Source organism: Macrotis lagotis, chromosome 8 (assembly GCF_037893015.1).
Source record: "Macrotis lagotis isolate mMagLag1 chromosome 8, bilby.v1.9.chrom.fasta, whole genome shotgun sequence".
In the NCBI taxonomy this organism is placed as follows: Eukaryota; Metazoa; Chordata; class Mammalia; order Peramelemorphia; family Peramelidae; genus Macrotis; species Macrotis lagotis.
The window spans coordinates 95421862-95448005 of NC_133665.1; the positions used below are offsets into that span (position 1 = coordinate 95421862).

At 35.9% G+C, this 26144-nt stretch overlaps 1 protein-coding gene across 1 annotated transcript in view; it reads left to right on the forward strand.

Annotated features, from left to right (window-relative positions):
• The window catches only part of GRIN3A (glutamate ionotropic receptor NMDA type subunit 3A), a 170455-nt gene that overhangs the window by 107865 nt on the left and 36446 nt on the right, over positions 1-26144 (forward strand). The window contains exons 5-6 of the mRNA XM_074199019.1: positions 2290-2405; positions 12003-12154. Coding sequence (XP_074055120.1) covers positions 2290-2405; positions 12003-12154 — 268 coding nt within the window. The remainder of the gene's footprint in view (positions 1-2289; positions 2406-12002; positions 12155-26144) is intronic.

The window sequence follows — 26144 nt, forward strand, 5'->3', positions numbered from 1 at the left end:
GCAACTAGAATAAAATATAACCTCTTAATTTACATAGTCCTTCATATTATGGATCCAGTCAACCTTTCCAGACTTGATTCACATTACTCCTCTTTATATGAGCTACCTTCCAAATGAACAGTTATTTTCTAAACTTAGAATTCCAGCTCCCATTTCCATGTCTGCACAACTTGTCCCCATACCTATAGAATATGCTCCATCTCCATGTCTGACTCTTAAAATTATTCCTTCAAGGGTAAGTTCTTGTGTCACTGCCAATGAGAAATCTTTTCTGATCCCCCTAGTTATTATTGGTGTTCTCTGTGTTCAAATTGTATATGCATCTGTAGGTATGTATATATTTTTATTTTGTTAAATATTTAATCTAGTGGCTCATATTCAGGAAGTATTGCAGATCATGTTTGACACCTCTGCTCTATAATATAAAATTTAAACTCCTTTTCCTGATATTTAAGGCCTTCCTAAATCTGGCCCTCCATTTTTATTTCACATTACTCCTCATCACATACTCTATATTGCATTCCCATTCTTTTTCTGCCATCTCCCATCTCCATGGGTTCAGATCGGTTGCTCCTCATGACTAAAAACGAACTCACTTTTTTTAATTGATATTTTATTTTATTTTTCCAATTATATGTTATGAGAGTTTTTTTCACATGCATATGCATATTTATAAGTTACATAGTTTCCTTCCACCCTCCCTTCCCACCACCCTCCCCTCAGCAGCAGTCTGGTGAACATGTTTACAGATTAATCATTTTCTGTATGAGGAAGTAGGACTAAGGGAAAAGAAAGATGAGTTAGGAAGGAAAAACATGAGAGAAATTCTCAAAAAGTGAACACTGTGTTCATCTAGATTCAGAAGGGCTTTTTTTTTGGTTTTTTGTTTTGTTTTGTTTTTCTTCCTCTGGATATTGGATAGCATTGTCCATGACAGGTCTCCAAGAGTTGTCCTAGCTCTCTGAACTGCTGAGGAGAGCTGCATCCATCAAAGTTGATCAATTCACAATGTTGTTGTTAATGTACACATTGTTCTCCTGGTTCAGCTCCATTCACTCTTTATCAGTTCTTGTAATTTGTTTCATGCTTCTCTAGAGTCTGACCATTCATGGTTTCTTATAGAACAATAGCACTTCATAATATTAATAGTACTTCATATGCTATAACTTGTTCAGTCATTTCCCCAATCAATGGGTATTCCCTCAATTTCCAATTCTTTATTACTATAAAAAAGGGCTGCTATGAATATTTTGAAACAAACTCATTTCTTCCTCAACTTTACCTGTTGAATTCCTTCTCTTTCTTCCATAAACTCTTCCTTGAAACTTTTCCCCTCCTCCTGACCCTAAGTGAAAGTGATCTCTCTCACCTCAAGTATTTCAAAAAGTTTGCCTGAATCTTTCCTTGTCTTTATCATGCTCCAGCTTGCATTATGCCTATTTATGTTCATGTACTATAATCCTGGTAGAATATAAGTTCCTTGAGATCATAAAAAACCATCTCTTCACATAGAAAGTATATATTTACTGTTTGCTTAATTGTCTGTCTGAGTCAATCTTACTGGCCTAAAAGCATCATTAATAACGATAACATATTAGTATGGTGCTTTGTAATTATAATGCACTTTGCTCATATTATATCATCTTATCCTCACAACAAACCCTGTGAGTAATAATAGCAAACACTTAATTTATTGAAACTATTATTTCACCCTTGTACAGATTAAAATACTGAAGCTGCTTACCATAGTTGTACAGTCCATAACTAACTCCCCTTCTGGTATTCTTTCTACTACACTATAATACCTGTCATAATGAATCATCTGCTACCATCTCCCCTAAAGGATCTACCATTTTATTTATCCTTCTTTGCTCATTAACTCTCCCAGAGAATGGCAACCTGACCTACAAAGTCTTCAATAAAGCTTATGCCTTATAAGAATTGCCATTTTAATGTACAGATTTATGAGGTTTCCATTCATAAACTATCATATCTGAACCCCATCAAGAACTGTGTTAAAGAAGCTCAAGACAGTTCTGACCTTCTCTTTGCTCAGACTATGGAAAGAAGTATCTCATACCAATCTGGAGAAAAGAGAATTTAAGGTTTATCCCCACTGAATTTAATGTCTTTAATGTATGTTATACAGTGCATTGAGACACAGAAAGATAACTTCACCACCAGCTAACCTGTTTCACCCCAAGTTCCTCTGCTACTCTCTTCTCTGTATGTAGCTTCCTGATTATTAATGACTCATGGGGGGGGGTCTTCTTTTGGTCTTAACTCTAGGAATGATCCAGAGAAGCTGGACGCCTTCATCATGGACAAAGCCCTCCTTGACTATGAAGTGTCTATTGACGCTGACTGCAAACTGCTCACAGTGGGGAAACCATTTGCCATTGAAGGTATAAATCAATTTTTGTTGTTTTTGCTCTTATTAAGAACAATGTTGCACTTGCCAACTTCACAAGTCACCAATACAAATGTCAGCATTGATGCAAGGAGTCATCCATCTTTCCTTGTTTTCATTTTATTTTCCTGAGCCACTTATCTCAGAAGCTACCAGAGCTGGATGGTTTTGAGGGACCATTTGCTCATTTCATCATCCAGAAACAAGGCTCTCCAAAGGTTGATGCTTGCATTCTCTATGTGCAGGCAGGGAATTGGGGATAGGGTTGAGGAAGAGGGTGAAATAATGAACAGCTATTATATGTTGTTTTACTTCATTTGGTTTGATTTCCTTAATGGTCATATCTTGTGAGCAATCTAAGTCAGTAAAACTAGAATCATGGAGTTTGAGAGCTAGATGTTCAATATCATCTTTACTTTTTTACAGGAAGGAACTGAAGGCTAGTAATTGTAAGGGATTTTCCCAAGATCACTCAATGAGTCAGTGCCAGAATTTGGACTATAATTCAAGTTTTCATACTCTCATTTTGGTGATTTTTCTACTTGCAAATTACTAAGAAATGAACTTAAATATATCACCCATTTTGTGAGATTATTGCATAGTCAATCCTCTCTTTCAGTGCCCCTAAGGCAAATTTTTTTTATCTTCTGTCCATTGGTAAGTACATTTTTGCTTCCAGTTTAGTTCTGGTGATCACCTCCTTCCTAGCCTGGACATAGTCCTTGTGCTCAAAGAGTTTACAATCTACCAGGACTCATATACCATGCCAACAGCATTTGAAGAAAGACACATTTGGGAATCAAGATATAGAGTCAACAAGCATTTATGACTATGTACTAAGGGCTAGGCTAGATGAAGTAGGGCCACTTTGTCAAGAGATGCCCCTGCTGGAGGAGACAAATGACATTGGAACTTTTCCTTCTACAAATTCTAAATTCTAGATCTGATCATTATTTGTCCCCTCTAATTGCCAACATACAACATCCTTGATCAAGTTAGTCATTCTCATTTGTCTCATACCTAATTATTCAATTCAGTACAACACAATGGAAATAGACAGACTGCTGCCTGAAATCCTTAATCTCACCCAGTGTATTAAATAGGAGACCCCTAAATCAATCAACATGCAATTAATATCATGTGCCCTGCCACTGTGCTCCCTATGATCAGGACAATTCAGACTCCAGTTTTCCTGCTTCAGTATCTGCCTCCCCTGAACACATTAACAGACTGCTGACCCCAGGCTCTGTTTTTATGATCGATGGCACATGGCAAGAGTGGAAGCTGTTCCATTTTGCCTTCCTCCAAGAGCAATCAATCTCTTCTCTACCTCTCAAGGCAAAATGACCCCTCCATGAACCAGAACTTCTCCAAACCAAGACTAGTATCCCACAACTGAAATAGGCAGAGTGAGTTCCTGGGACACATTAGTGAGCAGTTAAAACCAGAGCCCAAGGCAGCTAGGGCAGCCTACTTAAACAATCAAGCTTTCTATTTGGTATGGCTCAAAACAATTCCTGATTTGCATAGCATCTGGGGACATGGGAAAATTATTCAACTTTATTTCTCCACATTGGGTAATTGTGGTCCCTTTGCTATTAGCAACAACAGTGAATCATATCAGGTGGGCTTGAGGGTGGGAGGCATGAAGACCTGTTTTATATCTGACTGAGTTATCTCTGATTAAGAAAGACCAAGATATCTTTTGCTCTAGGGGATGACCCTATCTTCTAAGAAGGCAAGGGTGATATAGATTGTTCCACCCTGCTCTAGCTTAATACCAGATGCCACTGCAGCTCTAATTAACTCCCTACCGGTTTTCTGCTTACATTCCCATCTGTGCTCATGAAACTTTGTGGCTACTGGTTGACATCATCTCTAGGCACCATGTTGTTTTTAAAGGGAATAAATGCACAATGGTTCATTTCAATGGTGGAATGCTGTGATCCCTTATGGGAAGGTCTTGCAGCTCACTTTAAGACTGAGCAGAAACACTGCAGGTTAGATAGACTGTTATTTTCATTGTTGGATTCTTATAAAAAAAAACTTAGAAGGTGAAGTTCAGAATAAAGGTAAGACTTGATCACAAGAAAAAGAAGTATGTTGTTGAGGGTCAAACAATAATCTAACATGGAACCCAATTAGCATCTTATCTGTCTTTGGAGATCTAAAGTACTTCATTTCACTGATATGGAGGATTCCCTGGTGTGGTCTCTACATTAACAAAGATTAGTATTTCATCTCTATCTTCTGGTTTTAGAGACTTGCCTGAGAGAACTGAACTAGTGCTTACCAATGTTCACATAGCTAGTTTCAGATTTTTAAAATGCAAAATTATAAAGAAAAAAGGGCATCTGCCAATTTGGGAGACCTCTTTCCAATGTATAAACTAAAACTAAAAACTGTATAGATGCTTCCAATAGCCATTTTTACAATATTTTCATTTTCTAATCTCATGAAAAAAATGTGATCTTTGCTTTAAAAATACTCCAATAGCCAATGGAATTTTCATTGAGAAGTTTAAAAGTACTTTATATTATTGAACAACCTGTAAACTCCTTGAAAGAAAGGACCTATCATTTGCTACTTCTCTATATCCCACCAAGTCTAATTCAAAAATTAGTAGGCATTCAGCAAATCATTATTTCATTATTGATTTTAATTATTAAATTTCTTTCATAAAATTTATTAAATTAGATTCATAGGAAACTGTCACAACTAACTAAATAGCCAACTAGTGGTCTAAAATATCTAATAAACTAATTAAGGTAACAGTGTTAAAAATCACTTCCAGTAATTCTCTTAGATGGAAGGGAAAATGAAGTACTTGAATTAAAACATGTAACAGTTGCATGTTGATTTGTAATAGATAGCTAGATAGATAGATATGAATTTGTAATTATATTAACCTTATCAATACAATCTTGCTTCTAAATTTCTGCAAAATCTTATCACCTGGGAAATGATTTATCTGACATAATAAAGTTATAATCAATTAGTCTCAATACCTCCAAGTTTTGTTTAAAAACTCCTCAAAAGTAGATTTTGTTCCTAAGCAAGTATGCAGAAGGGGGGATCAAAGCTATTAAATGTTCAAGAGACTGTGGGAAGTCTTGGGTGAAATTGAATCTGATGTACCAATAGAATAAAGAGTCACTGGAATTGGAAAAGGAAGTGTTGAGATAAATTAATACTTGTCCCAAAGTTAAGTATTGCAGTAATAAAATGTCCTAGGAGGAGCAAGGATAATGAAGATGAACAATAATGATATATTGCAATTCATTCAAAGAACTCAATGTGCTGTTAAGTCAAACTTGTTTCAACGCCTATAAGAGCCATCAATATTGGGGGTCAGTAAACTGAGGCCAACAAGTTATGTAATTCACCCAAGTTTCTCCTGATTGTCTTAGGTCTTCTCTCATATACCTCTCTTTTCATCTTCAAAAATAAAAAATCCACATTTTGATCGATATTTTAAAGTCTGAACATTAAGCCAAATAAATTCTGAGTCCTTTCTCCACATTGCCTGCAAATGGCATGCCATGGAAAATCTGCCAACCTAAATGGATTTTCTTTCTGACAATGTCATTAACCCTAATCATCTGAGGGGTTATTTCAGAAGAGGGTAGTGTATCTAGATGGTACAGCAGATAGAGACTTTGTCTTGGAGTCAGGAGAACAGGAGTTCAAATCCAACCTCAGACACTTAACTCTTCCCTATTGCATGACCTTGGGCAAGTCACTTAACCCTGATTGCCTCACATCCAGGGCCACCTCCAGTCTTTCTGATTCATATCTGGCTACTAGACCCAGATGGCTCTGGAGGAGACAGTGAGGATAGTGACTTAGCACAGCATTCCCTTCACTCAAATCCAAATGGAGTGCTTATCATGTCATCACCTCCCTGATGTCATAGTCTTCTTCAAGAATGAAAGACAAACATCATCATCATCATCATCATCAACAATAGATGTAAACATAGTACTCTTACTAGTCTTTGGAGTAAATGGAACTAAAATATTCTTCTACCACATTTACCACAGAAGATCCAAATTGTTTGTAAGGAAGTGATCACAATCATGTGCTGAAAATTTTTTCCTTGTCCTAGAAGCATAGATAGTATGGTATGGTATGGTATGGTATGGTATGGTATGGTATGGTATGGTATGGTATGGTATGGTATGGTATGGTATGGTATGGATAGAGTACTTGTCTTGTAATCCGAAAGACTTCAGTTCTCAATACCCCAAAGACATTTATTATCTGTGTGATCTTAGGAAAGTTATTAAACCTTTCTGGTTCTTATTTTTAAATTGAAGGGTTTGGACTTGATGACCCAGAGGATCTTTTCAGCTTTATCTATGATTCTATTATTGTCCAAAAACCTGATACCTTCATCTTTCAAGTTGGAGGATCTTATTGTGCTGTATCTAACAAAAATATGACTAGGCCAGTCCTTATAGTAATTCCTGGCTACTAAAGATGATTAAGAAAATGATTCAGAATGCCAGAAGGATCTGACAAGTAGAAAAGTCATCCTCTGATCTTTAAGACAAACAAATTTTAAATGAAAATGATAGCAAAAGAAAATTAAACCCTTGTGCTTTTGGTCTTTTCATTCTAATTATAATAAATTCTTGCTGTTTTTTATAAAACCCTCCCAAACCATAACAAAGTAAGTTTCATTTGTGTGTCCTCTCCCCACCACCATCCTCTAAATGAATAGTAGCCATTCTCTTTAATAGTGATATTCAGCATGAGAGCCAAGAGTACATCATTGGCTATGTGCAGAACAGTTGCAGCAAATTAGAATACCAGATGATAATGGATAGAGATCTATTTTTAACAGGTCAATTGCAATTTAACTGAGATGTGATAGAGTAGAGGGATTTAATATTTATCACTTTCAATGTGGCAGTTTTTCCAAATATCAATGTACATTAGATGAAGCTTTTCTCCTAGTGCATTTGAATACCTGTACAGTGCTTTCAAAGCTTATTTTTAGAATAAGTATTGCCTCCTCCTCGGAAGCATTCATTTTAAAAGACTTGGCTCTCTCCTCACGTACTGAGTCTAAGGTACTGCAATATATGATTCCAGAATAGATTTGTCATCAGATGCAATAATCATGGTTCAAATTGCCTGCTATACAAGCTGAAGTAAAATTTAGAAGAAACTTCTTAAAAGTAGCCTGCTTGATATGAAGTTGGAATAAGGACTTAAATATCTAAAATCATAGTTCTAAAGCTGGAAAGGACCTTAGAACTCAATTCCAACTCCCTCATTTTATAGATAAGGGAACTGGTTTATGGACAACTTTGGTGATTTGTGCTGGCAATAAGCTACAGAGCCTGAATTCAAACTCAAAGCTTTTGCATACAAATAACGATGATGACAATGATAATGATTGCTATTTATAAGCACTTTAAAGCTTACAAAATGTATTCAGTTCATTATCTCATCAAAACAACTCTGAGGTAATTATCAAACAACATGGCATTTTTATCAAAATCTCAGGACTGTAAAGAATCTTCCAAGTCATATCTAACCAAGACCACATTCTAAAAAATCACTGACAATTAGTCATCCATTGATCATCCAAAAACCACCAGAGAGGCTAAACCCATTTTCTCATCCCCTGCCCCGATCTTTTTTTAAACTCTAAATTATTAGAAAGGTTTTCTTTACATGGAGCTTCATACTGCCTGTCATTTCTATTCATTGTTCCTAGTTCTGCCTCCTGGTAACACATAGACATGTAACAGAATCATATAATTTCACAGCTGGAAAAGGGCGTAAGATACCTTCTAGTTCAATCCATTCCAAATAAATAAATAAATAGATTCTTCCACCTTCAACATCCTCAAACTTTGAAGACACCCAAAATATGGGGAGGGGAGTCAAAGATGGGATTCTGGGGGGGTACTGCCCCACTACCACCCAAGGCAGAGTATTTATTGTACTATTGTACAGCTCTAATTATTAGGATGTTGATTTCTTCTCCAACATCAAGTTAAATTTATCTTTTTTTTGTGATTCTTATCCACTGTTCCTGGTTCTGCCCTCTGGGAACAAACAAAATGAATCTAATCTCTTTTCCATGGAATAGTGTTTCAGAGACCTAAAAATAGCTGTCATGACTTTATTCTTTAGTCCTCTCTTCTTCAAGTTCCCCATCAACTAGTTCTCATATGGCATGAACTCAAGATCCTTCATTGTTCTATGAACTCTTTCTAGCTCCAACTTCAATGTCTTTCCTAAAATATTGTACATAGAGCCAAAGTACCCCCAAATCTGAAAATAAAGCAGAAATGCCACCTCCCTATTCAAGACAGACTACTTAATGCATTCCAATTTTGCATTATCTTTTTTCTCACATTTATGTGACACTGAATTTTCCATCCATTGTTTTACCTATTACTCCCATTTTGGGGTTGCCTACAAATTTGATAAGTGTGGGTGATATCTGTGCTCAGCCAAGACTGATAAAAATGTAGTACAGAGCCAAGGAGAAATTCCTGGAGCTTTCTATAGATACCTCTTCCTATCTAGCCTATCTTTTAGATCATTTTGTCCATGAGGATAAAATAAAAAAATACTGTTAAATACTTTTCAAAAATATGTACTATGCCACTGTATTCCCATAACCTTCTAATGTAGTGAATATTGAAAAAAGGGAAATTAAGTATTGGGGCAGCTAGGTAGTGCAGTGGATAGAGCACCGGCCCTGGAGTCAAGAGTATCTGAGTTCAAATCCAGCCTCAGATGCTTAATAATTGCCTAGCTGTGTGACCTTGGGCAAGTCACTTAACATCATTGCTTTAAATAAATAGAATTTTAGAAAAAGAAATTAGCATTATTTTTGAGAAGCCTTAAATATTCATTACTTCCTTATATAAATCTTCAAAAACACCCTTTTGTGTGATATAATATTTGCAAAGCGCCACATGATGCTTGGCATATATGGGTGCTAACTAATTAACAGTTGTTCCCTCCCTCCCTTATATTTTTAAATCTTGCCAGGAATCAGTCAAACTCATTTATCTATAGTTTTCAAATTCCACCTTCTTACCTTTTCTGGAAATTATTACATTTGCCCTTCTCCAGCCCTATGACATCTCTTCCATATTTCATTTTTTTTACTTACATACGAGTACATCCTATCTATGAGAGAATATACTGGACAACCTGTCTCCTAAATAGATTTCATTATCAACCTTGCCCTCCAAACCAAAATAGCAAGGTATGAATTAGACACACAGAAATACATGTTGAATATATTTGAAAATTCTAGTATCTATTATTTGTCATTTTTTTAAATTTTCGACACCCCCACTGTTAAGGAACAAAAGACATGAGAAAAAACAATATTACTTGTAAGATCAAATATTAATTTTGTATTTATTTATTTATTATTATTTATTTCATCTATGTCAATTATTAAGCACACACACATCCTTGTCCTGGCATTTCAATTTCAATTTTGTATATCTGCTAAAAAAAAACAAAGACCCAATTTTCATATAAATGTCCTTGTAAATGCATAATAAAGGAAAATAATTATGGAAAATACGTTTTTCATTAAGTATAAGCAGCTTTTTGAAGACTATTCACTTTTGATCTATGAAAAAGTTCAGTCATATTTTTACTTTATCTACCTCCATTTTCCTGGAAGTTTAAAAAAAAAAAAGCTTTTGTAGTTGTAGCACTGAAGGGCTAAGAACAAAATTCAGTTGTCTATGGTCCCTTTTATGTGGTCTCTCAAAGTAATTTCGAGGATAGCAACAGACTAGAATGTAATAATTACTGTCCACTCAACCAGTAAGAAGACAGGAAAAAGATAAAGGAGGCACTAGTTTTCTGAGGTTTCAGCTCTGGAAAAGGGATCCCAGAGGTTGCTGACAAGGGAGGCTATGAATCATAAACTCTCAGTGTTGAAAAAGGTTTGAGGTCAGCTAGTTCAATTTGAAAAATATAAATCTCCTCTATAGGCATTTCTAACAAATGGTCTTTCTACCTCAGCTTGAAGAGGTTCTCCAGAGTCTCACAGAACAGATCTCATCCTTCTATAGGGCAGCACTTTAGCACTTGAAAACTTTTATCATATCATCCAATTCATCTTTAAAAAAAAAAAGTAAATATGAACTTTGGTTCCAAAATACTTTAGCAACTAAGACTAAAAACTAAGATCTCAGATCTAAAATACTGGGTCAGGACTAGCCTATCCACATTTCTCAACACAGGTACCATTGTTGGCATCATATAATTGTCCAAATATATGAAAGTATAATCCTAGTGTTTAAGTTTCTTGAATTTTTAAAATGAGAAAAAGTACACAATTTTGGGAGTCTGACTCATAAAATTTCTCTGCTTCATCTACCTGGCTCATGCCTCCACCTAAGAAAACACAGAAAATTTCTTTATATTGCATATTTTGATATTAAAAAGGTCCTATCAAGTACTCAAAATAATGAGGGGGCATTAATTTGAAGAGGTTAATTCATATAAAAAAAAAGATGTTTACAGAAAAGCTACATGTACCAAAAAAAAAAAAAATACTCTGCCTTCTCTCATAAGACCCAAAACAATCCTTCCAACTTGAGTGCTATACCCTACAAGATTCAGCAATACTAAGAAGTTAAGCAATTTTCCTCTGATGGGCCCTCAGAAAAGAATTCTAAGTTTATAGAGTTTATCTTCTTCCTCTTACTCCAACAATAGTACTAGTGTAAGACAAGATCTGGTTTTTCCTCCTTTGTATTATGGTTCTATGATTTGGTTTCAACCACAACTTCAAACTACAGTTTCCACAGTTCTCTTCTACAATGATATTTCTTTTCCCTTTGGAATTCTCTTGCTCCAATGCTATAAACAATATTTTATATTCTTGATAGGTCCATTAAACCTATAAGCAAAATCTACCTCATACTGGTAGCCATATCTAGTTTTTTTCTCTAGAACCACATGTGACTTGGCATCTATGGTTACCTAGCTACTGCCTCTAGGGCTATATGGTATGACTTGCTCACCACTTCTGTCTTTGATCCACATATCAAGTATCTTATATGAAAGTAACTTTTCTCTTGAGTGCATATCCCAGGGATGCCATGGTCTTATCATTGGGTAAACTGAAAATCAGGAATTAGAGTAAGAGGAATATGTTTCCTGGGTTCCTAATTATCCTTCTAAGACATGTCAATGAAAGACATCTCTCATTAGAACTAAATATAACTTAGAGATCAGAAGGAAACCAAAGCTCACACAAGTTAAATGGCTTGTCAGAGATCACATAATTAGTTAATGGCAAAACTGGAGCTAGAAACCAGATATTCTGACTTCTAGTGCAATGTTTGCTTTCTATTACTTCAGGAAGAGGCATAGAGACTCATCTGGTTCTTTCACAAGAAAATAATTGTGTTTAAAAAGGGTGGGGGGAACAAATACAAATATCTTTGAATCTTTTAAAAGAAAGGTGCTTTATAAATTCAAGACTTTATTCCCATGATCATGCCTGAGACAGAATCAAAGTTATCTATCACAGTCTCTCAGAAACAATGGAAGAAATGTCATTTGGAATTGTATTTTCTCCTAGGCTATGGTATTGGCCTTCCTCCAAACTCTCCACTGACCTCAAATATATCAGAACTTATCAGCCAGTACAAGTCACATGGATTTATGGATGTGCTACATGACAAGTGGTACAAGGTGGTTCCCTGTGGCAAGAGAAGTTTTGCTGTCACCGAGGTAAGAGATGTATTTGTCAACCTTGGATAATCAGTCTTTCTTTGCCCTTAAGGGCACACACTGTGAGTTTTAAAGGGGGTATTCAGAAGCACCGTTAGCTTGGGATATGTGGCCAGTGGTAGCAGATTGTGCATAGCCACTTGGTTCTCTGATCATATCTGTCATGCTCCCTCCCTCCTAACATGACTTTAATTTTTGCCTGTTCCTAGTCCAGTGAAACATCTTTATGAGAAGCCATCCTGAAGATTTGACATTTGGTGCTTCTTTTTTTACAGAAAAGCTACATGTATTATGTTTATTACTTGGGTTAAAACCCCTTCAATAAGAAGTTAGAAAATGGCATCCCAAGAAAGACTAATGCTCCATCCAGTCCAGCATTCTGCCTCCAAGAATGTAGTCAAAGTTTTTATATGGGAGAATAGTCATTGCCCATTATATTTGACTACTGGGAGACCCTCCAAGCATCCCTAATGAATCCATCCTTGCTAGAGGTCCTAAGGAACACAAAATGCATACTAGCATAACAAACCAAAAGTCTAGGCTAAGATGGTTGTTGTTGTTATGATGATGATGATGAAGAAGAAGATGATGTTGGTAATGATGATGTTGATGTTTTTGAGTCATTTCAACTGTGTCTAACTCTTTGTGACCCCATTTGAGCTTTTTTTGGCAAAGATATTGAACAGGTTCACCATTTCTCCAGCTCATTTTACAGATGAGGAGTTAAAATGAACGTGTTAAATGCCTTAGCCAGGGTCACACAGCTAATAAGTTTAAGAGATTTGAACTCAGAAAGGTCTGGCATCCCATTCACTATGGATGCCTAGCTGCACAAAGGCCAAGGTAAGAATTTCTAAATAACAGAATTAGAGGAACCAAGTGGACTCTAACTCCAAAGCTATGACTCCATGTTAAATAGACCCAAGAGTTCATCCATGAGGGTGGCTAGGTGGCACAGTGGATAGAGCACTGGCCCTAGAGTCAGGAGTACCTGGGTTCAAATCCAGTCTCAGACACTTAATAATTACCTAGCTGTGTGACTTTGGGCAAGCCACTTGATTCCATTTGCCTTACAAAAAAAAAACCCTAAAAAATAAATAAAAAAATAAAAATTAAAACAAAAATTTAAAAAGAGTTCATCCATGAAGACAACCTGGTAGAATGTTTTATTTTGGTTTAAAACTGTTTCTCCCTAGCTTACCTACACTGGAAGTGCAACAACTACTGTATGGGAACTTTGACGTTGTCTGTTTTTAACCTGGTCAAGTTTCCTCCTCTTTAAGGTAATCTGGTTGATCCCACTCCTGAGTGGGGGTATGAAGCTCACCCTATTGGAACCAAACCTTACATCAGATAATAAACAAATTGGCACACTGCATCACAAAACTACTGAGCTCAAGAAATTCACCAGCCTCAACATCCTAGAAGCAGGGATTTATAGACTTGCACCATACCCAACAGTCTGGTGAAACAATATTAGATTTAGAATAAAAAAGGTTTGAGGCTTTATCCCAAATGTTGCTTCTGTGCACACTGGGCAGGTCTTGTCCCTTCTCAGGACTTCAGTGGCATTATTGGTTCAATAAAGAACCAGACTGAATGGTCTCTAAGGTCCTTTCCAAGATTCTATCCATTGTTCTAGTCCAAAACCCACATTTTACAGGTGAGAAAAATGAAACCTAGAGATCTGGAAACTTGTTCAAATGAATGGTAACTGATAGAATCAGAATTAGAACTCATGGTTTTCCAGTCACATTCAATGCTCTTTCCACTTTAAGATTTACATCTAAGATTCTATTGGAGAGAATATGATCCTTAACAATATGGTGATGAGGAATTTGCAAGTGACACAATACCATAGTCAATAACAGATAGATGGATGATCGTCAAAGTTTAAAAAGAAGCCTAATGAACTTGAGGGGAAAAGAAAAGATTCAGATTAATCTTTCAAGTCATTTGCCATTATTTTGCTAGCTTGTAGAATCCTCTGAATAAGAGTAAAACTAAATTTTACTCAAATATTGAGCCTGGGACACAAGTAGGCAAGCAAATTCATGAGGTAATACCTAGAGAAAGTTAAAAAGCGAAAAAAAGAGGAAACTGACTTAAGTAGTATAATCTCAAATGAAGATAAATTGCTGAAGGAAATCAATGAACACAAATGAGAGTAAAACATTTAATAATATACATTAATATATGGATACATAAAATGCACAGTTCATAAGGATCTCAATTTAGAAACTATAAACTAATTATAGGATCACAGAATTAGAACTGGAAGGAACATTTGAGTTCCTCTAGTCTAACACTCTCATTTTAGATTGAGGAAATTGAAATCCAGAGAAGTTAAGTAACTTGTCCAAGGTCACACAGTAAGTAGACAAGCATTTATTTAGCACTATAATAAGCACATGGGGGGTACAAAGAAAAGAAAAGAGGTGGGAAAACAATTCCTGTCTTAAGGAGCTCACATTCTAATGAGGAAGAGGTAGTAAATGATAGAACTTGAATTTGAACCAAGGTTCTTAGACTCCAAAACCAGCACTCTTTTCACTATACCAATATGCCTCCTCCCATTTTCGAAATAGTGGTAGTGAATACATCCTGGCTTTTGCAAACTGAGAGGTCCAAGGACTTGGAGAGATTATTAAGTACAGAAAGCATAAAATTATTGGGAGATTAGGAAGCAAAAGATTCAAGCTAAAGAGATTTAAATTATTTCATCCTAATTCAGAATAGGATCCTTTATTTAAAGAAAAAAATCATTACCCAAGCAATCAACTTTATCCAGTTTATGAAGAGATCTGCCATATAAACCAATTATTATTCAACCAAATCTCTTAGTGATTACTAGAATTTGTCACTTTTATATCAGGAATTATGACCAGGGATAATCTGATGCAAAATTATGAAGTAACAAAGTTGGTTTTGATGTCTTTCTACTTTTTTCATCTCCTCATCTCACAATAGAAACTTCTTACACTCTTATCGCCCAAAACTCTCCTTATTATAGGTCTCTTCTTTCAGTCAAGATGGAAAGAAATAAACAAATTAATTCATGCTTAGGTTTTTGTATTGGATGATATCCCTAGGAAGCAGCAGAAACTGTTAAAGGCAATATCTAGACTCATTCAAATGACTGTCTGATGACTGAATTTCAGACTCTGTAAGAGTAGTAAGTGAGATATTTGAAGGTAAATTTCCTGTTTCCTCTTTAATCATGCTTGATGGGTAGGCTGATATCGGGTATAAAGTAATTTTTGTTGTGTTTCATTTGCATCCTCCCTCACATGGAAGCTCTATTCTATCTCCAATGTAAGAAGAAAACAGGAAATAAATGTTGAATTACAAGAGCAGAAGTTAAACATAAAATTGATTGAATACCAACAATATAGAAAAGGTAGACCTTCCAGGTCACAAATTCAATGACTTCATCTCATATATGAGAAAAAAGAGACTAAGGAAAGGGATTTTCCCAAGGACACCCAAAATTTGAACCTTTGTCATCAGATTCTAGGTCCAATTTTGTTGCATGGTTGTTGTAATGGTGATGGTTTCTTAAACAACACCATTAAATCACTCTCCAAGAGGCAATATGGTATGTATAATGAAGGACTATACAACTTTACTTTTAAAAGTTTTTATTGAAACAATAGACAATATATTTTGATTTGTCCTTTTAGTGAGAGCTCTGCAGTAGCTCAGCTTTGTTTACTAAAGCATTTAGTAAGCTTACAGACGGGTCACATAAAATTACCCTGCAAGTCTCAGGTGCCTGCTGACCTCATTTTGGACAACTCTGGTATAATGGATAGAACACTTACCTTCAAATCAGACTCTTGGTTTCCAATGCAGTCTCTAAGAAACAATTGCTGCGTGATTCTAGAAAATCATTTAAGCCTTCAGGACCTCACTGTATGACTATAAGCTGCAAAGTAGTTGCTGATCTCTTTGGTAGAGAGAGTTTCCTTACTAGTAATCATTATACTAGTAAAATTATAGGATTGCTATACTCCAAAAAAGAAATCCTCTTCTCCATCAAATTGTTTGAGGCATTTTATTAAGTAGTTTGACATATGGAATATCCAAATCCACTTAATATCAAGGCATATTATAATGAACTAGGACTTAATCCTTTGCTTCTCTTCCTGTCACTATTTCTCTCAATATTCCTATTCCTTCATTCCAGAAGTGTGAGTGTGTGTGTGTACATGCACATGTGCATGTGTGTGTGTGTGTGTGTGTGTGAGAGAGAGAGAGAGAGCTGCCTCTAATTATTCATACTTAGTCAAGAGAGCATATCAAGAAATTGGATCCTCAATCTCTTAAATTAGTCTGCAATCAAATCATACCAGTCAATGACAAAAAGTCTTTACCTCATTAACTGCTTACAAAGAAGATTGTTTCAGCAGATTCTACTACTACCTCTTCTCCAGTAGCCCTGAATTTGCTTTTGCCTTTATGTAAATTTTTTTTCAAGATTCTGGAGCAAATAAAGAGCAGTATCCCAAACAGGTGAAATCTGGGAAAGTACTTTTATTAGAGCAATACCCAACATCCCTTTCTCCCATCCATCTCGACCTGGATGATTGGGGTATATAATTAAAGAACTCCATCTTCCTACACACCGCAAGTCTTTGATCTTCAGGGAAAATCCTTACACATACAAAGACATACATTGCATATTTGCATGCCTGCATACACATACACATCCTCTGGACATGTAGCTGAAAAGCCCACTATTTCTCAATGAAACAAAAACAAAAGTCTCTGTTCTAGAGAAGAAGAAGCTTCTGTGTTAAGAAGAAAACCATTCATTAAAAGTAAAGCATATCACTCCTCCCTACTATCCCCAGAGGTGATGGACTAAAGGTACAAAATGATACATTTGTTTTTATTTATATCTAGAGTTTTGGTTTGTTTCACTTAAGTAAAATTTCTTGTTTTGGGTGGGTTCTTTCATAGAAAGTGAACACTGGGAAGAGCATTTCTTATTGAGAGATGGGGTCTTATATAGGGAAGATGACATTAGGAAGTGACAGTGTTGTTGCTGTTATTGTTTTTAATGCATCAAAAAAAATTTACCTAAAAGTGAATATTTTCCTTCCATCCAAAACTGCCCCCAAAAAATAATAACTAAAATTTATGTGAAAAGTTTTCAAAGCAATTTATATTCTATCTCATTTGATCCTCACAATCATCCTGTGTGGGAAGTGTATGATTATCCCTATTTTACAGATGAAGACACTGGGACTGGGAAAAATAATGTGCCTTGTCCAGGCTCACATAGAGAGTAAGAATCAATGATAAGGCTTGAATTCCAGTCTTCCATGACTCCAATTCCAGCTCTTAATATAATTATCTACCTAGATATTTTATAAAACTTCCTAAGAAGGACATAGAACAGCAAATTGTTATTCAGGTATGAAATATTTTTTCTTCTGCCACGTCCATGGAGATATACAAACACACATACACACACACACACACACACACACAAGCACACATGCACACACAGACATACTTAATCAATATACATGAGCTTTGATTCTCACTACCATATCTTGGAAAATACAGTGCTTTGGGAGAAGGTAAATGAATCTCCTCTGCTTTTGTGCCTTATCTGTTCCTTGACTTTCCTGAATCACATCATAACACACATACACACACACACAAGCACACATGCACACACAGACATACTTAATCAGTATACATGAACTTTGATTCCCACTACCATATCTTGGAAAATACAGTGCTTTGGGAGAAGGTTAAATGAATCTCCTCTGCTTTTGTGCCTTATCTGTTCCTTGACTTTCCTGAATCACATCATAAATAGGTCTAATTCTACTGCCCTATCTTTAACAGACTGATAGGGGATTAAGAAAAAGGAGGGTAAAGGGCTTGCTCTTTTCATGGGAATTTTAAAATTGTCACTTCTGTGACTTCCTGAGCTCCTCTCAATCCTACCCCTCCTCTGGCTACAGAAAACATGATCAATCAGTTGCATTTGGGGCCAGTTAGTGGCATGGATTCAAACGTCCTGGCTCAGCAAAATGTAACTTTTGTGAATTCTTAATGTAATCTTAGCTGTCCCCTTATACCCTGGGCAGGAGCTAAGTATAATCCTTTAAAGAGGAAAATTGGCAAACCAAGAAGAAGGATACTGCACCTAGCAGCTCAGCAAACATAAATGAAGCTACCAAAATGCTTTGCAGTAGTATTGGTCACTCAGGGGATCATTTGACCCTGAACAAGTCATTTCACTAAACTGTCCCCAAAAATAAAAATGGCTGACATTTGCCTCAGTTTCCTTATCTATACAATGACTTAGAGAAGGAAATGGCAACTATTCTGGTATCTTTGCCAAGAAAATCCCAAATAGGATCAGGAAGAGTCAGACATGACTGAAAATAACTCAACAACAAAATTTTCTTTAAAAAAATTAGTTTGAGTGCCAGCAGGTGCCAATCAATTGATGGTGGTAGTACCCAAGTGCTTTATATCCAAGACTTTCACAGCAGGAAGAGATCTTAAAGATGATTTTATCCAACTTTCTCTTTTTACCAATGGAAAAAACTGAGGCCCACACTATAGAAATGACATGTTCATGATTTAATAACAACAACAAAAATATTAATAATTAACAAAATAACAAGTGAGCATTTATATAGGACTTCCCATGTGCAAGGTGCTGTGCTAAGCATTTTACAAATATTTGATTATTTGGTCTTTAAAACAAGCCTAGGAAGCAGGTGCTATTTTAATATCCACTTTACAGTTGAGGTATTTAAGGTAAATAGAATTTGTCCAGGGTGACACAGTTACTAAGTGGCTGAGGCTGGACTTGAAGTAGGTCTTCCTGACTCCAAGGTCATTGCTCTATCCTCTATAGGGTCTGAATAGTACCAATCCCCAACCTCTACACCAGTGGCAGGTAATGTTCAGCCTACAGACTGTATAAGACCCAAGAAATTGAGTCTGGCATTGCCAAGGTAGCCACAGGTAGGACTTAAAATCCAATAAATCTAGGAGCTCTTCGGGTGTGAATTAATTAAATGTTTGACCAAATATAGAAAGCTAATTTTTAAAGTTGATAATTTTGCATAGTCCTCAAATAATGTCATCAATATCCAAATAAACCTTGGCAGAAAAAAGGTTCCCCTTCCCTTCTCTAAACAGAAGCTAGCAACATATCTAAGAGATCACTTTGAGTGAAAAGAAACCCACCTCAAATACCAAATTTAATTCATATGAATTTTAGAATACACTTATATCAACAAAGGTGAATACAATCCCCAACTTGGGAAAATCTATTTGTAACATTCATCATCAAAATCATAGTTGGTATTTTTATGTCACTTAAAGATTTTAAAAGCATTTTACATCTATTTAGTTCATCTGGACTTCAGAATAGCTCCATTAGGTTTATATTACAGATATCATTATCTACATTTTATAGATGAAGATAATAAGGCCAAGATTTTAAGTGATTCGCCCATTGCTACCCCAGCAGCAGTCTTGAACTTGAGTCTCTGTCAATGCTAATAATCTATTGACATGGATCTTTATGTGGTCAGCAAGTCTTTGTCAAGTCTTATTCATTCCAAAGACTAGTTAGAGCAAACCTTCATCAATGTGTTGTCTATCTTCCATCCTGTTTTGCTGGCATGGTCTAAGAGAGCTTTCTGGGTTATGAGAATGATCTTTCAGCTGTGTGTAGTTAGCTAGCTGTATGGCCTACACAAGGTTAATGAGATAAGGTCTATGAATTTAATTCCTTTGTGGAACCAGTTAGCTGTTCTTGATTACACAGCCATCATCTCCACCATTAGACCCAGGCCATAATAATATTTGTCTTTTATTTTCAAAGAAGACCATGACATCAGGGAGATGATGCCATGACAAGCACATGAATTGGATTTGAGTGAGGGAGCTCTAGGCTAAGTCATCAGTCTTACTTTCTCCTCCAGAGTCATCTGGATCCAGTGGTCAGATATGAATCAGGACAACTGGAGATAACCCTGGATGTGAGGTAATCAGGGTTAAATGACTTGCCCAAGGTCACAGAGTAGTAAATGTCTGGGGTCAAATTTGAACTCAGATCATCCTGGCTTCAGAGTTGGTGCTCCACCCACTGTGCCATCTCTATACAAATATATTAACATAATCCTTCCTTCCTAGAAAAAAATATTCTTACACCCTCAAGAGAATAATAGTTGTCTTATATACAGGATGTACAAAAAATCTTAGTGCAGTTTTAAGCTATTAAAGATTTAAGCTGCACTTAAACTTTGGGACATACACTTTAAGTTTTAACAGCTTAAAACTGCATTAAGACTTTTGGGACAGGGGCAACTAGGTGGTGCAGTGGATAGAGCACCGACCCTGGAGTCAAGAGCATCTGAGTTCAAATCTGGGCTCAGATATTTAATAATTACCTAGTTGTGTGGCCTTGGGCAAGTTTGGGACATCCTACATAGCTCTTTACATGCATTATATTTCATCTGATCCTCTCCACAAACCTTTGAGATATCAAGCTTAGGGATTCTTATCCCTGTTTGGCAGATGATGAAAGACAAGTTCTAAGAGTTTAAGTGGCTTGCCCAGGTAAGTGTATTATTATCAGCTAATTAGTGTCAGAGGCTGGTTGAGTATGAGTTTCTTTTGGCTCTAAGTCCAGTAAGAATATTTTCTCTACAAGGGTAGTAAGTCAATAATGTTGTTGACCCATGCAGTAGACAGATGTTTTTTCTTCTTAAGTCACTTTCACTCGATATATTTCTCTGGATTCATTTGGTTAGAATAATGTCCAAAGATATAACCAATTATTTACACTTTAAATGTTTTAAAATAATTCTATATCATTCCAAGCAGATGCAGTAAAAATTCAGTTCTATCCAATTGATTCTATCTATTATTAATAACTAGTATGTGCATAATGCTTTAAGATTTGAAAAGCATTTTACAAACATTATCTTATTTAATCTTCACAAATAACCTTGTAAGGTAGATGATATTAACCCCATTTTACAAATAGGGAAATTTAAATTCAGAGAAATTGAATGACTTGTTCAGTCACACACTAATAGGTATTGGAGCACAATTGGACCCAGGTCTTCCAGATTCCTAGTCCAGAAATCTGGCCTCTATATCTTACTATACTGGTAATACGACATCTAAAAATGATTTTGTTTATTCTTTTTTACTCCCACTGTCTTCATCTCAAAAAATCCCAAATTATCTTCAAAATTATTTGGGTTCCTAACAAGCCTTTCCTACATTTTTATAATCACACACACACACACACACACACACACACACACACACACACACACACACACACACAAAGACTCTAGCCTTCAAACCATTTCCAAAATAATGTCCCTGATATACACATACAACCAGTCATGTCACTCCTCTACTTAAAAGTTTTCAGAAATCCTTTGAGTAATATTTAAATAGTTCTTTGTGGCACAACCTAGTGCTATACTATCTTTCCAGTCTTATTACATCCCTCTCTCTTTCAGTTCTCAGTAATTCAGTAAAAACAGATTATCATTTGTTCCCCAAACACATCCTGAATCTTTTCCCTTTCTTTGTCTTCTTTTTTCACCATCTTTGCTCTCTGCATGGAATGCCCTTCCTCTCACTCTGTTGAATTTCTAACCATATCTTTATGCTTAATTTTTTTGGTTATGGTCATTTTTCCCATTAAGCCCTTCGAGATTATCCATTTGGTAACAAATATTCCTCCCTCCCTTGAATATCAGACAGTACTTTTGGTCACTCCATAGTAGATGCCAGACTATTTTAAATTTTAGCTATCTGCATATGTCATTTCTCCTTACTAAACTATAAAATACAAAGGTGGGGAGAGAAACTTGACATTTTCTCCCATCACCCAGCATAAAGATGCATTCACCGTAGGGACTTAATAATGCTAGTTCAGTTGAATCTTGGTAGCAGAAGATCATTAGCATAAATTATTATCATTTTATCATTATTATTCCTGAACTTGAGAAGACAAATATAGAATGAATAAACTTTGGATCAGGACATTGTAGCTTGGCTTAAATGATGAAATCAGTACTGTACAACTCGAGATGCCACAAAGCCATCTCTTCACTCTCTTCCCAGCTGCCCCAACTTTATCTCTAAAATCCTAAAACATAGCTCTGATTAGGCCTGCTTAGGCTTATTAAGAGGAAATAATAGAATTTATTCAAGAATATTTCTTTCTTCCAGTTTTTTTGAGCCATTTATACCCTAACAACAATGGAAAGCACAGCAAATACATCAGAAAATGCTGACATAAGGGAGATTTCAGTCTAGTTTGTCTTTGATGTCATATTAAAAACCCAGAGAGAAATGTTCTTGGGGAGAAGCCAAATTCTAATGCAGTTGCTTCTGCCTGTGAAAATCTGGCCATTTCTTGACCCAGCCTGTCCCACTTTGATTTTGAAATTACACAGTCTTCAATCCAACTTAATCCAAATTACTGATGGGCAATGAGAGGTCATCAATCAATATACACTGTCACCAAGAGAAGATCCTCCTTGCATATCAGAAATTATTTTGACAGATAAGTGTTTCCCCTGGAAATATCCTTCTGTGTAGACTAAATATAAGATCAAATATAATGTGATTGGGCATTATATCTGGAAGCTTGTAAGGAAACAAAGTGACATTTATTTCTTTTCATGTCAACAAATTCAATTCAACAAGTTTTTATTAAACACCTGTTCTATACAAGGTGCTATGCTGAGCTCTGAATATAAAGCATAGACCTTCTTCTTAAGGGTCTTAGCATCCAAAGGACAGTAGTGGGGCAATGATAGTGGGGAGTGTGGACATGATGAGGAAGCATCAGACTTCTGTGCCAGTCTCAACTATATCCAAGACAGAATCCAGGAAGAAAGCAAGAAGATTCTGATTTGGATCCTAAAGGAATGGAGAGATTTCAGCAGGCCAATATGAGAATGAGAAGAGGAATTCACTCTAGGTATGGTCAAAGCAGAGATGGAAGAGGATAAGATAAGACCAAGGTACAACAAGTAGTTCAGTTCTGTTAGCATATATAAATGCCATCTCATGATAAGAGCCTGAAATATTAGGTATATTGTGAAGGGCTTTGAATGACAGGTTAAGATGTTTATGCTATATTTAATAAGAAGAGGAAAGTCATGGAAGGTCTTTTAATAGCATAGTAGTAAAATGGTCAGAGCAAGGCATAAGTGGAATTTTGTGGGCAACCATGTGAAGGGTAGACCAAAAGGGGGAGACACCTAGAAGCAGGAAGGCCAGCTTAAAAGGCTGCATTAATATAATCTAGGTCACGAAAGACTAAAACTAAAGTGTTGACAATGTGAGTGGAAAGGAGAGAAAAAAGGTGAGAGAGATTTTGTAAAGGTGGAATCAACAATATCTAGCCATTGATTGGACATAGAAATAGAGGAGATTAAAGAGTTAAGAATAAATCTGAACTTTGGTAGAAGGGGAGAAGATGAGACTGTATGATGATACCATCTTAAGAAATAGAATTTAGGAACAAGGGCAAATTTATGGCTAAGACACTGAGCTGAGTCACAGTGAGAAATTACATAGGGAAAACAAGGAGAGGATGTGAATAGCTTCAGTCTCCTCTGTTCTTCTGCCAATTTAGAGCCAATTCAAGTCTGTCTAAAGCTAATGAAATCAAAACTGACCAGGACCATAACAAAGCCATGTGTTTAAGCAGTATTTGGATTTAATTGATCCCAGACAAATAAGAATTTGTGATATTTTCTAACATCATGGCAAGTTTTATGGCTCAACCAAAATTTTGCAAAAGAGACTTCCTTTTAATCCACAATTTTTAATCCATGGTTTTTAGAAATATTTTAGCCATGGTCCTTGATAAACAATGAGACACTATGATGGAGAAGGACCTATAGGACTGGGTTTGAGAGTAGGGGAGGAAAATCACAAAATAAGAGTTTTTTCCTTTGTGTTCAGAGTCCCTTTGCTGAGCCCGATCCCCACTCACTAGTAACCTCTTTTACTATTTCTAAGTGTATTAATTTCCTTCTTGCCTCTGCCCACTCCTATTCTTTCTACCCACTTCCCAGTAAAACCTACCCTTGAGGGAGACTCTCTTATTAGCTATTCACCTTAATGTGAATTTAAATTAATGTGTTACTTCTACTAGTAATATCTTATTCTAAACCTTATCTCTAATGAGCAAATGAAAAACTTGATTCCCTATTAGAGGACTTGTATATAGTAATAAATATATAAGATAGGTAGAAAAGCAGGGAGACTTTCTCTTCCAACATGAAAGGTCAGTCTGGTGTGCCTGTGGAAATGTTATGGCTTATAGAATGAATTATTAACCAAAAATATCCAGTAAATGCCTTTTTCAAATAACTAATGCAATGTAATGAAACCTAACCAGCATAGTCTTTGACCCTGGGAGATTATTGTCAATTATTACCTTTGTCATCACTGTGGTCATTGCCACTAACCAGCATTATTATCACAAATATCAATTATTATCAGCACAGCCACCATGACCATCCATAGATATCAATGTTCCATTCTCATTCAAATTATGCATTCCATTGTCAAGTGTATGCAATTTCACTAGCAAGACATTTTCCTTCATGCAATCCTTTTTTTCAAAGGTCACTCTTTTAGGAACTCAAAGGCTAAATTAAGATTCGTTGTCTTAGCAACTTGGGTTTCCCCAAGAGTTTCTAGAGATCTAATACTAACATCTGACATTTGTAAACTTGTAAGAAGCAGTATGGCACAGTGGACAGATAACTGACCTCAGAGGCAGGAAGACCTGGGTTCAAGCCCTACCTTTGGTACATACAGGCTGTGTGACTTTGGGCAAATCATTTAACTGCTTAATGTTCTAGAGAGTCTAGAGACTCTCAATTGCAAAGAAATTGCTGAACTGCAATGGTAATTTCCTCATCCAGGAGTTTTCCATATCAGTGAAATCAAAGGTCCTGTACTCCTCCTTCTATGAACCAGTGTCATTATTCTAACCTCTTTTGTACTTATATTTCCATTCTTTCCATTCTTAATTGAAACTATAATCATCAAGGTATGCACTCCTTCTACCAATGCAAACCACAATCCTCCCATATTCTCTCATTTTGTTTAATTCTAGACCCATATTCTTCCATATATCCTTCTTAAAGTAGCTATAAAATATTCTGAATAAGTCTTTTCATAGTTTTTAAGCTTTTTGATGTGTTTTGGTTTTACATAACAAACATTTTAAGATTCCCCCCATTCCATGGGAGCTCTCTTATAACAAAATAAAAGAATTAAATAAAACTAACCACACAGTGAAATCAAGAAGACTTAATACAGCCTCAGAAACTTAATAGCCATGTAACCATGAACAAGTCACTTAACTTTTGGTTGCCTCAGTTTCCTCATCTGTAAAATAAAAATAACAGTAGTACCTACTTCTCAGGGATAATAATTATAAAGTACTAAGCATAATATTTATAAATTGTAAGAACTGGCACACAATAGGAGTTATTTTATTATCATTCAAGAGTGCTACAGGTTCTTTGTTGTTCAATCATTTCAATTGTGTCAGACTCATCAGGGCCCCTAATAAGTGTCCAAGGCTGGATTTGAACTCAGGAATAGAAATATGCCTGGTTCCTAGCCTGGTGCTCTATCTACTGAATCGCCTAGCTACCGCCAAAATGCTATCCAACATTCATTATCTATAGCACCTTTCGCCTGGGTATTTTTAATTTTTTTAAATTCAAATTTTTTCCAGTTCTTAATTCTCCTGCCTCCCCTCTCTCATCCATTGAGAAAGTAACCCCTCCAAAAATCTATAATCATGCAAAAGAAATTCTCATATTAGTCATGTCTAAAAAAATAAATATATTCTGAGTCTATCCATTTTCTTTAACAAAATTTTATTTTCCCTTCCTCCAATTCCACCTCCACTCCCACTGAAAAATAAAGAGAAAAA